At 42.7% G+C, this 13122-nt stretch overlaps 1 protein-coding gene across 4 annotated transcripts in view; it reads left to right on the top strand.

Annotated features, from left to right (window-relative positions):
* Positions 1-13122, top strand: part of KHDRBS3 (KH RNA binding domain containing, signal transduction associated 3) — a 100533-nt gene that overhangs the window by 75261 nt on the left and 12150 nt on the right. For all 4 annotated transcript variants that reach the window (XR_014444037.1, XR_014444036.1, XM_083144888.1 and 1 more), the window contains one exon: positions 277-359. Coding sequence is in view for 2 of the 4 variants with exons in the window: in XM_083144888.1 (XP_083001014.1) it covers positions 277-359 (83 nt within the window). In the remaining 2 variants the exon portion in view is untranslated. The remainder of the gene's footprint in view (positions 1-276; positions 360-13122) is intronic.

The raw sequence follows: 13122 nt of genomic DNA on the forward strand, positions 1-13122 counted from the left end.
AAAGGTGGCCTGTGCAGGCCCAAATATGCGCAGGTGCAGACCCCTGCTGTGTGCTGCTGCGGTAGAGAATTTATACTGTAAGATCACCATACAAAGGTTAATGTTAATTATGTCTACAGGGAATTATTCAGTGTAGATGGAGGAAATAGAAACGGTGCCTTATGTAACTGGTTTTATGTAAGTCATCCATGGGGAGCGGAGAGGACAGCAGTTGTGATTTATACTCTCTTTGATCAATGGGTTAATGACCAAATCTATTGTTCCATTTTTTTTTAGGATTACGACGATGGTTACGGAACAGCCTATGATGAGCAAAGTTATGATTCTTACGACAACAACTATAATTCACAAGTACAGAGGTAAGACGTGCTGGACTGGCACATTTGCTTCCTGTTGACGGTGCAGTTTTAAGTATGGATGTATTTGTTTTCAATAACTGTTTCTTTGCGAGAATACGGGATCATTAGCATAATGAGAACATATTCCAAGCTGCTTTCCGAGCAGTTCCCCTTATAGCTCCATTGCTCCTGGGACATTTCTTAGCAATTGAACTGTGACATTTATTGAAGCAAGAAAAAAAAAAAAAACTGTTGAGCCTCAAGAAAACACGTTGTCACCTTAATATTCTGCTGCTACACTGTTATATCATTCTCATTAGCTGCGCTCGTGCTGGATTCACAGAACAATACGTAGGTGCGATGACTGGATACATTTTGGATTGAAGTCGGAATGACAAACAATAAAGATCCCAATTCAGACCTGCTCGCTAGGCTGTGTGAGCAGGTAAACACTGCCCCGCCCAACATATACCCCAATGTGACAGTATTTATGGCAGTAGTCCACATCACCTTTTAAATTTGCCATTATTTGTACCGATATAGTGCATTTCAATTTGCAATATTCTTGCTAATATTCTGGCTGGCCTGTCGGTAGGTACAGCCAGGTCAGTGCAGGTGGCATCCTCCACGGTGGGCAGTGCAAAGGGTGTAGACACTCAATCTTCATCGTGGCCATGCGTCGCTCTACATTACCTAGATTGCTTGCATTGTCTATGATGATGGACTACCCACTTTCATGGCTGGATGTAGAGGGGGGGTGGGGTTGGTGAAGACTTGGGAGACTTGGCTACTTTCGTGGAAGGTAGGACTGGGTGTACAGGGAAAGTTTGGATGGCGGATAGGTTAGGCAGGGCACGACAGACTCGACTACTTTTGCAGAGGACCACCCAATTTTTGGGAGCCTCCCAGCTGATCCCAGAGAGTAGGCAAGTAGGGGATGCAAAGCTTCTGTACATTGCCCATACTTTGCATCGCTCATGGATGAATTGATCCCATGGGGGGAGATCAAGCTTTTTATAGGGAGGAAGAACTTTTCAATAGATGTAAAGTATATTAATAATGGATTTCTTTCTGGATGGCTCGTTGGCCTAAGCAGGGATTCCATGCAAGAGGTAATATATCTGTGACAGCTGAGTCTGATATGCTTTACGGAGAGTCTAGATAATTGAGACTTGATCTTTGAATCTATCTATCTATCATCTATCTATCTATATATATATATATATATATATATATATATATATATATATATATATATATATATATATATATATATATATATATACTGTATATATATATATATATATATATAGTCGAGGGTTTGTTCGGCACTCCGGACGAACGTATATTGCACCGCGGTGCCTTCCTCCACAATCAATGTACAAATGGATGATCCAGGGGCTTATGGTGGGGCTCCTAGAAATAAGGCGGCACTCACGGAATTTAGTAAATCAGATCAATGTATTACTGGTGACACAACCGTGTCATGCGTCTAGTCGACGTTTCAAGGTCTCGCAGGACCTTTTCATCAGGACGTGCAGGGGTGAATAAAGTGCTGTGCATAAGGGGGTGCAAGGCAATCTCTTACCTATTTGTAGCCTTCTAACGTCTGTGTCCTCCTCGCTGCCGCTGCATCACCGTTGCTGACTTCCGGGGGCACTGTCAACGCCCACCTGTGACGTGCGGTGGTTGCCAGGCCAACCCTAGACGCCTTGCCACGGAGCTGCTGCACGGCCTTGAGGGGGGGTTTTCAATCAGACCAACAGACGCGCTGTTGGATAAAGTGAAGAAAACGTGAATAAACCAATAAAAAATGTGTGAAAAAATGTAGAAGGCTATGGATATGGTTACTGGGTGATAAAAGTGACGTGGTACAGAATGTTAAAAATACTTTTAAAAACGGAAAAAACTGCGCAACAATTTGCGGGCTAACTGAACCCGGGGATGTTTATAATATATATATAGGTAATTGGATCGCGGAGCACAACAATTTATACATCTCTAGCATGATAACAAAACATCACATGAAAGTTAGCAGATATGCGCAATGGCTCAGATTCTATTAAAGGAGCAAGATGCTCAAAGAAAGCTTTTTGACCAAGCATGCTCATTCATCATTTGACCCGACATCCCAGAACGCATCTATTAAAACTTTCACACGGATAATTGATGAAGCTGTCCAAAAATTTGATAAAAGCACACCAAGGAAATGGTCGAATATTACTAAAGATGAAGCTAATGCCATCAAAAACCTTGCTCAGAGATCCGATATCACAATACGCCCCGCTGACAAAGGCGGGGGTATTGTGATTCAGGACACAGATGTATACATTCAAAACCTTGATATAATGCTTGCCGACCAGACGACCTATAAAAAACTCAGTGGTGACCCCACCATGGCATATAAAAAGGAGCTGGATGCAGTACTGATGGGAGCCAACACACAAGGTTTGTTCAGCAAAAAAGTCCTCAAAACGCTGACCCAAGATCACCCTATTATTCCGGTCATTTATACACTCCCTAAAATCCATAAAAATCTCCATAACCCCCCGGGTAGACCCATTATATCTGCCCGGGGGTCTTTATTTCAACCCATCTCCCAGTTTTTGGATAATCTGGTTCAACCTTACATCATGCAGCAAAAGACTTTCCTTAAGGACTCTACACAACTGCTTTTAAAACTTGGCGCACTGCAACAACTACCTGACAACCTTGTGATGTGCACCCTTGATGTTAAGAACCTCTACACGGTCATCCCCCATGGACAGGCCCTGTCAGCTGTACAGAGATTTTTGCACAGAGTGAATTTCGATGCTTTGGACATTCCATTATATTTAGAACTGCTACAACATACTCTAACCAAGAATTATTTTCTGCATAATGGCTCCATCTACCTACAGCTCACCGGCTGCTCCATGGGATCGAACGTTTCCCCCTCACTAGCGAACATATTTATGTTCGAGCAGGAGAATGATTTCTTCTTTAGTGACACCAACATCAGCCAGTCCATCATCCTATATACTCGTTACATAGACGATCTGCTCCTTCTGTGGTCTAACACCAGTGAATCCTTGGAAAAACTCATCAACAGCATCAATAATCTGGACAGCCCAATCAAATTTACATATAGCCTCAGCAACACGGAGGTTAATTATCTGGACGTCAAAATTAGCTTTAAAGATAAAAAAATCCACACCGGCATCTATCAAAAAGACACGGATAGGAATACGTTCCTCCAGTACAGCAGCAATCACCCACCCGCTTTGAAGAAAGGGCTACCCAAGTCCCAAATGATTAGGGTAGCTAGAACTACCAGCGATGTCACACAATTGGAACCCAGCTTGGAAAAAATGGTCCAAAAATTTGCATCCAGAGGTTACAACCTGTCCACACTTAAACTTCAAAAACAACAAGTGATGGAGATCCCTAGAAGGCAATTACTACAACAGAAACAGGTTCAACCTTTTAATAAGGTACCATTTGTGACCACCTACACCCCGGCAACAAGAGTGCTCCCCCGAGCCCTAAGGGCAATGTGGCCTATAGTCACTAGTGACACAAGCCTTCCTGGCTTAAAACAAAAGACGGTCATGTCGAGCTATAAGAGGGGCAAAAATCTTCGCGATTTACTAATCAAGACCAATATTGAGAAGAAACCTCCCCCGACGTTATTTAATATCCAAACGAAAAAACCGGGATGTTACAAATGCCCGTCGTGTACAACCTGTAACTACATGGTAGCTGGCTCTGATTTTAGCCATCCACAAACAGGCAAAAAATTCCCCATAAAACATGTTCTACACTGCAAGTCCACGTACATCATTTATATTATCATCTGCCCTTGTGGTAAACTATACGTTGGACAAACCATTCGGAGCTTTAGGGAAAGAATGGCATTGCATAGATCCTCATTGACAAATGCACCCAAAGGCAATGCAGTGGAACAGCCTGTTGCAAGGCATTTTAGGGAATGTGGACACACTCTAGCCAGCCTCAAAAGTAAAATCATTGACCATGTTCCTCCGCTCAGCAGAGGGGGTGATAGACAAAAATTGCTGACTCAAAAGGAATCGATGTGGATTTTTAAACTAAACACCCTGGTCCCAAATGGGATGAATGAACAATTGCTTTGGAAGACATTTCTTTGAGCATCTTGCTCCTTTAATAGAATCTGAGCCATTGCGCATATCTGCTAACTTTCATGTGATGTTTTGTTATCATGCTAGAGATGTATAAATTGTTGTGCTCCGCGATCCAATTACCTATATATATATTATAAACATCCCCGGGTTCAGTTAGCCCGCAAATTGTTGCGCAGTTTTTTCCGTTTTTAAAAGTATTTTTAACATTCTGTACCACGTCACTTTTATCACCCAGTAACCATATCCATAGCCTTCTACATTTTTTCACACATTTTTTATTGGTTTATTCACGTTTTCTTCACTTTATCCAACAGCGCGTCTGTTGGTCTGATTGAAAACCCCCCCTCAAGGCCGTGCAGCAGCTCCGTGGCAAGGCGTCTAGGGTTGGCCTGGCAACCACCGCACGTCACAGGTGGGCGTTGACAGTGCCCCCGGAAGTCAGCAACGGTGATGCAGCGGCAGCGAGGAGGACACAGACGTTAGAAGGCTACAAATAGGTAAGAGATTGCCTTGCACCCCCTTATGCACAGCACTTTATTCACCCCTGCACGTCCTGATGAAAAGGTCCTGCGAGACCTTGAAACGTCGACTAGACGCATGACACGGTTGTGTCACCAGTAATACATTGATCTGATTTACTAAATTCCGTGAGTGCCGCCTTATTTCTAGGAGCCCCACCATAAGCCCCTGGATCATCCATTTATATATATATATATAAGAGACACTTACCCCCTCAGAGAAAGGATGGATCCGGCACACGGTAGTATAGGTGAAGAAAAAGAGGTTTATTAAGAGTGCAACATTGCACTAAGTGACAGCTGCTGACCTGACAGCCGTTTCAACTGCTGGGTGCAGTTTTCATCAGTTGAAACGGCTGTCAGGTCAGCAGCTGTCACTTAGTGCAATGTTGCACTCTTAATAAACCTCTTTTTCTTCACCTATACTACCGTGTGCCGGATCCATCCTTTCTCTGAGGGGGTAAGTGTCTCTTATTGCTCTATTATGTTCCTGGCACCGGATTTTTATTGAAGCCACGAGTGCCAACCCGATACACCTACTTACATATATATATATATATATATATATATATATATATATATAAAAGACTAACTACTCCTCACCTCTATGAGGTGAAGTACCACCACAGACCACTGGAGGCCACTCGAAATTTTAGCAGAAGCTGTCATTTTGACGGGCCTTTAACTAGTAGCTGTATAACTAATAGTTCCCAAGCCCAGCTGAGTCACTTCTGTACTCTGTGCTGGGTGTTTCTGCCACAATGTCATGTTGCATTGTTTTAAAAGTCTCATTTTTATGACAGGGACCATTTTTGTAACCAACATTAAAAATGTTAGGTGTTGGGAACGCAGGCGGGTTGATACCTGCTGGGGGCAGGTGGCTGGCGTCACAGTTCAGATTGACTGTCGGCTACCATCAAATTAATTCTCTCCCCTTTGGCCAAATGTGCGGGATGTGCTCTCGTACACATCCCCTCGGATGCTAGTGAGGGGATACGGGCGGCACAGGAAATGGACATTCGCCGGGGTGGCATGCAGCGCTGACTCCTCAGGTGGCGCTGTATACTCACAGCTTAGCAAGTGGGTCTGAATCAGGCACCAAGTAGCAATGAACAGTTCAACATCTAATCTAACATCTATATTTTAGGCAGGACATTAACTACAGAGTCTGCCGTATGGTCACTTCTGATTGATTTACGTCCTGTGTTATCCAGGCCTTATGGAAACCTGTAACCGAACAGAATGTTTGCCTACTTAACGTTTTATGTCCTCCACAAGATTAATCTTGGATATTTTGAAAAATTGCTATACAAATGTGAAACCCACTAGAGATCTGCGTACATCATTTGGAATTGGCATTGCCATCTGCTTAATAGCCCTAAAATGGTATAGAGGTACTTATAATTTCCCATTCTTAGCCCAGACAGATGCCACAGCTTTGACATGTCAAGTCGAGAGTCCTGTCAGGATCAGGATGTAGGTTATGCTGCAAGGTTGTAACAAAAATAAAATGTCCCCGTAATATGATTGCTCATTGCATTAACCATTTTGGGTATTGCACCGGTTTTAACCGGTCGATACATTGTATGATGTTATAATACAGTCGCTTCAAGTCAATCCTGCATAGATCTAATGCTAATAGCTTCCAAAAGATTTTCATTGGGCTGACGGCTTAAGTGGTTGCGATTACACGAATGAGGCAGATCCAGTTAAATACTTTGTATACGCGCTTCGCTGATCCTTGGAGAGATTGTGCCGCATTGCTAAGTATTTCTGGATTTAGGAAAGTTTTTGTATATTTGTACCTAAACATTTTCAATTGTGGCTGACGTCAAATTACATCAGCACCCAGACCCTTTTCGCCAGATAGCGGCAGTAATAAAAGTGTGTGTATGTGTATGTATATGTATATGTGTATATGTGTATATGTATATGTATATATATATATATATATATATATATATATATATATATATATATTTACACACACAATTGTTACAGAGCACTATTTAATATCAGTTGCATTTTTGCTAAAAAATACAAATCTGCAGCTGCCTGCTCTCACATGCTGGGGTCCGCCCAAAAAAGGGCAAGGCCCCCCAGAGTGGTGGGCAGTGATGTGATTGCAATTCAAATGCAATCCTTTTTTTTTTTGCAATTCCACTATAATATTTGAGTTGATTGTCTCTTTTTGATGGAGGATTTGAGGTCTGTGTTGAGTCTTCTGAGTGTGATCCCACTATGAAAGCACGCACATGCGCTGTACGTCCACAGAGCATGCATGATACTTACAAAAAATATTATTTTTGTTAATGGGGCCAGGGGCGGATTGGACATAACTCTTACTGGGAAGGTTCCCTGAAAGCAGACACACCTTTGATTCTGCCTGTCAGCCAGTAACTTTTTTATTTATGATGTGGCCCTGCTCAGAGTATTGGCCCCATCACCTCCTGTCTCCCACACAGCCTTTGCCAGTTCACTTACCTGACAATAAATATACTTATCTAAGCGTGTAACAATTTCTGTTTTTGTGAGAGGCTATACTTGGGAGGGATGAGGATATTTTTGATATTCGGGAGATTGTTGTAGTGGGTTGCTTGTCTTCTTGATTGAAGATTTGAGGATAATGTTCAGTCTCAGTGAGGGTAGGTGAGGTATTGGGGGAAATTTACTAAAGGAAATTTGTAAAAAATAGATGTATTTGTATCCAGAAATACACTTATTTTTGACATTTACTATCCCGAAAATACGGCAATTCGTATTCGTATTGATAGCACATCAATACGACTACGAATTGCCATATTTTCGGGATAGTAAATGTCAAAAATAAGTGTATTTCTGGATACAAATACACCTATTTTTTTCCAAATTTCCTTTAGTAAATTTCCCCCATTATCTCAAACGTGTATTTTTGTGGATTGTCACCGCAGCTTAAAGGTCTGGGGGCCACTAGACTGCCATGCATATTGAAACCTGCGGCTTCTTAACCCCTTCCCGACGAGGCCTTTTTTGTTAATTTTTTTTTTTTTCCTCCTCGCGTTCAAATAAGCGTAACTTTTTTAATTTTCTGGCTATATAGACACATGAGGGCTTTTTTTTTGCGGGACAAGTTGTACTTTTTAATGGTACCATTTACTATACCGTATAATATTCTGGGGAATCAGGAAATAATTCAATGTAGGGTAAAAAAGAAAAAAAAAAACGCAATTCCACAATATTGCGCTGGTTACGGTTTTTTTGGAGTTCATAGTTCGTTTAAAATGATGGGTTATCTTTATTTTATGGGTCGTTACGATTCCGGTGATACCAAACTTATATAGTTTTCGTTATGTTTTACCACTAAAAAAAAAAATAGAAACTTTTACGGTTTTTCTAATTTGCGTCACGTCGCCATGTTCTGCGGCTTATAACTTTTTTATTTTTCCACCTACGGACCTGGGTGAGGGCTCATTTTTTGCGGGCTGAAGTGTACTTTTTAATTAATACCATTATGGGATATGGGCGACTTTCTGATCTCTTTTAGTTATTTTTTTTGGGGTAGGCGATGCGACCAAAAAACGTAGTTTTGGCGTTGGGAATTATTTTCCGTTTACGCCTTTAACCGTGCGGGATAACTAATGTTATATTTTAATAGATCAGACTTTTAGGAACGCGGCGATACCAAATATGTTTATTTTTTTTATTTTTTATTTATTTTTATTTGTGAAATGGGGAAAGGGGGGTGATTTGAACTTTTAATATTTTTTTATTTTTTTTTATTTTTAAACTTATTTTTTTTTTTTTTTACTTTTACTACAAGGCCCCCTAGTGTACTTGACCACTAGGGGGCGCGATCGCCTGTACTAGGTTCAGCCATAGAGCTCTATGGCTGAACATAGGGATTTTCAGCACTTCCTATTACATCCTGCCTCAGGCAGGATGTAATAGGAATGCTGACACGGCCAGCACAGGGGTCTACATTAGACCCCTGGCTGCCATGGCAACCGATCGGCACCCTCCGATCTCGCCGCGGGGGGCCCCGATCGGCGCCGGAGGGGGGCGCCCCCCCTCCGATCAGCTATTTAAGCACTGCGGGCGCTTTGCCCGCGGTGCTTAAAGGGTTAAACGGCCACGATCGGCGAACTCGCCGCTCGTGGCCGTGAGAGCAGGTACCTGGCTGTAATATACAGCCATTACCTGCTCTCTTTCAAGCCAGCTCACTCCGTGAGCTGGCTTGATTCCCCCGCAACCGACATATGACGTAAATGTACGTCATATGTCGGGAAGGGGTTAATTATGTATTAATGTATTAGTTCTGCCTGTTTTGGAGTTGGTTCAGCCTACATTTGATTTTGTACCGTCCGCTAGAAGCGACTTCTAGAAATGTTTGCAGTGCCGCTCTTCCTTCCCAATCCACCCATGAATGAGCTCCACGTCTTTAATTGGCAAGTGAACATAAAGGGGTATGGGTCATAGGGTCAACACTATGAAGATTGACCACTAAAGGTTGACGGGGCTTATGTCAGGCATGTCCATGCTGTGGCCCTCCAGCTGTTGTGAAACTACATAACCCAGCATGCCTTGCCATAGTTTTAGCATTCCCTAATAGCAAACCGTGGCAAGGTATGATGGGACTTGCAGTTTCCCAACAGCTGGAGGGTCATAGTTTGGACATGCCTGGCTTAGGTCAACACATACAATAGTTCGACATTGCTAAGGTCAACAGGGTCAGAAGGTTAACACAAGCATTAGGTCGACAATGGGAAGGTCGATATCAAAAGGTCGTCATGAGTGATTCACGCTTTTTGTCTTGATTTTGATGTAAGTCGGCATGGACACCTCATCAGTGTACTGCTGCGCTCACCATGCTTCCGGCATGGTGCTCCGCAGCACTCGACAAACTTTTATATTCTCCCTCAACCGTACTGGATGGATGGTTATGAAAGACCGCCTGTTTTTGAAAAAAAGTGAAAAACTCATGACTACCCGTCCCATTGTCGAACTAAAGCTTGTGTTGACCTTCTGACCCTGTCAACCTTAGCCATGAGACCGATTTCATGTGTTGATCTAAGCCCTGTTGACCTTTATACATTCACCTAATGTTTTTTTGACATTCATAGCATCGACCTAGCGACCGTTGCCGCAAAGCAAGGGGTAAATATAGATCATCGTGTAATAGATTTGTTTAATAAGCAAATAGCCGTTTTAGAAGCTCTTCATTCACAGGATATTACAGTCCTCTACTAAAAAGTTGGTCAAATAGTTCATTGAGAGCTCATCTAAACATTAAAATCATTTGTTATCTACAATATTTAAATGGGAAACATTTCATAATAAAGTGTTTCACTAGAAGCGACTGAACATCTACTTATCAGATAAAAGGTTGGCTGAATATAAAGATGTTCTAATCAAATTATTCATGAAGTCTTTTGCATGAGACGCATGGATTTTGATGGATGTAATCAATTTCTAAACAAATTTTTGGAATTGGTGCCATTCACTAACGGGATCGGAATTTGGGTCAACATAATAAAATTAGGTCAACATTCAATAGGTTGGCCACTCTTGATTGATATGCAATAGGTCGATATAGACCATACGGTAGGTCAACACAAGCAAAAGACCAAAGCGGAAATGGTCAAGACACAAAAAGTCCAACATTAGTTTTTCACTTTTTCTTTGGTACTTGTTTCCTATCTGGGCGCCCAGGTTTTCAACGTACGGCACCGTAATGAAATCGGATCGCATCGCATCGTACACACACACGATATTGAACGATGCGATGCGATGCGATGCGATCCGATTCGATTTCCCATAGGAAACAATGTGAAATGGCTCAATTTAGCCAAATTCTCATAGGAACAATAGTAAATGGGCCAAAAACACCCCTGAACATTGAAATGTCCCCCCAAAAGTAGTTTACGCCACCCCGCCATCAACGCGAACCCGAAGCGTGGCGAGCGCAGCGAGCCCGCGAGGGGCGGCGGTACGCGTCCTCCGACCTTTTCATGCCCTACTATCCACGTCGGCGTGGAGTGAGAATAGAATAGTGTGGCGAGCGCAGCGAGCCACCGAGCCCGAAGCGTGGCGAGCGCAGCGAGCCCCGCGAGGGGACGCGGATACCTTCACAGTTATACGCGTCCCCTCGCGGGCTTCCCAGGTGTCCATGGCGACGCGGACACCTGGGAAGCCCGCGAAGGGACGCGTTTACCTGTGAAGGTATCCGCGTCCCCTCGCGGGGCTCGCTGCGCTCGCCACGCTTCGGGCTCGGTGGCTCGCTGCGCTCGCCACACTATTCTATTCTCACTCCACGCCGACGTGGATAGTAGGGCATGAAAAGGTCGGAGGACGCGTACCGCCGCCCCTCGCGGGCTCGCTGCGCTCGCCACGCTTCGGGTTCACGTTGATGGCGGGGTGGCGTCAACTACTTTTGGGGGGACATTTCAATGTTCAGGGGTGTTTTTGGCCCATTTACTATTGTTCCTATGATAATTTGGCTAAATTGAGCCATTTCACATTGTTTCCTATGGGAAATCGAATCGGATCGCATCGCATCGCATCGCATCGTTCAATATCGTGTATGTGTACGATGCGATGCGATCCGATTTCTCTACGGAGAATAGCATGGTGCGCAATTAACTTAGTGGGCGCCCAGATAGGAAACAAGTACCTTTTCTTTTTACATATTTGAACTTTTTCATACCATGTAAATTGGGCATGGTAATTTAAGCCAAGTACAGCAGTAGTGGAGTGAACCATTTGGCCCAAAGCATGGTGAGCGAAGCAAGCCATGCGACGGTTCTCAGTACACTAGTTGGTGGTCCATATCCTCAAATCTACAAAATAACACCGAACAACAGAAAAAAGTTGTAATTACCATGTCAACAGTTGGCTTGTGTTAACGTTTTCCAATGTTGACCTTGTACATGACGACCTTTTTGTAGTTGACCTAAATATTTTTGATTTAATAACTGTAGGCCCTATGAGCCATAAGCTTCACAACACCCCTACAATCGATTACTGTATCTTAGAGTTTCCAAAACTCCACAATTACAGTCCAGGTTTTAAGGCTATACATGCTTGAGCACAGGTGACTTAATTTGTTACTTCTGAGAAGAAGATGTAACCATTTGGACTCCAGAATGGTTAGCCTTAAAACCTGGATTATAATGGTGGAGTTTGGGAAACTCTGAATTAGCTAAAATGGTGACTAAATTTAAAGCTCTGCTAATACTGTAGATGTAAAATAGATTTGTCAATTTAAAAAAAGCCTGAAGTAATCTTGTATATTTTCCATGAGACATGAATAATACATTCTTGTTCAAAAACAATACTCAGGATTTCATATGACATCTTGTTATGCCATGTTTCACAATTATTACAATGCATTTTCAAAATATGATGGAAGAACTATGCCGTCATTAGGAATTACCAGCAACATAAATGCACCATAAGAGTAGCAAGAAGTTTTCTCCGATCCTATCTGGGCCATTGTAAATTTGCATGTAACTAGCTAAATTGTGACTATTATTTATTTTAGATATAAATACAACCCTGCCAAGTCCCCATTTAATAGGCTGGCTGCATTTTCTGATTCCAGTTGCATAAGCATTATTTTCAGCAGAAATGTAACTACATGAATCATGCACAATAGGTACCTCTGATGCCAGTTCTTAAACACGTTCTGCTTTATTCCTTATTGTTTGGATGAGAGAGCACAGTTGGGTGTAAGAGGGAGGAAGAATAGAAGATGGGCTGGATGATGGGTGCCGTCCGGGATGCCAGCCAAACACAGAGGGGCAGCCATTGAGAAGGCAAATCATCGCTTGTAAATGACTGCCCCTTTAAGAAAACCTGCCATCTTCCTACATGGCTGCCGGACTCACACAATACATGCAGCCGAAGGAATGAGGAAGGGAGAAAGGAGGGATTGGAGGGAAGGTTATGGGGAATTATAGAGAGGGAAAAAGAGAGATACAGATGGAGCCCTCATCTAATTAGCCTGTTAATTGGATTAAGTGAGTAATAGGATTACTATGCTAATCCCCTACTGTATTGTTCTATGTATTGTATTGCTGCTGAGAACAATAGGATAGCCATGGCTAGCCATGGTGAGCCACGACCTAAGGAGCAAAGTTGACAGGG

This window comes from Crinia signifera, chromosome 5 (genome assembly GCF_055691185.1).
Source record: "Crinia signifera chromosome 5, ASM5569118v1, whole genome shotgun sequence".
In the NCBI taxonomy this organism is placed as follows: Eukaryota; Metazoa; Chordata; class Amphibia; order Anura; family Myobatrachidae; genus Crinia; species Crinia signifera.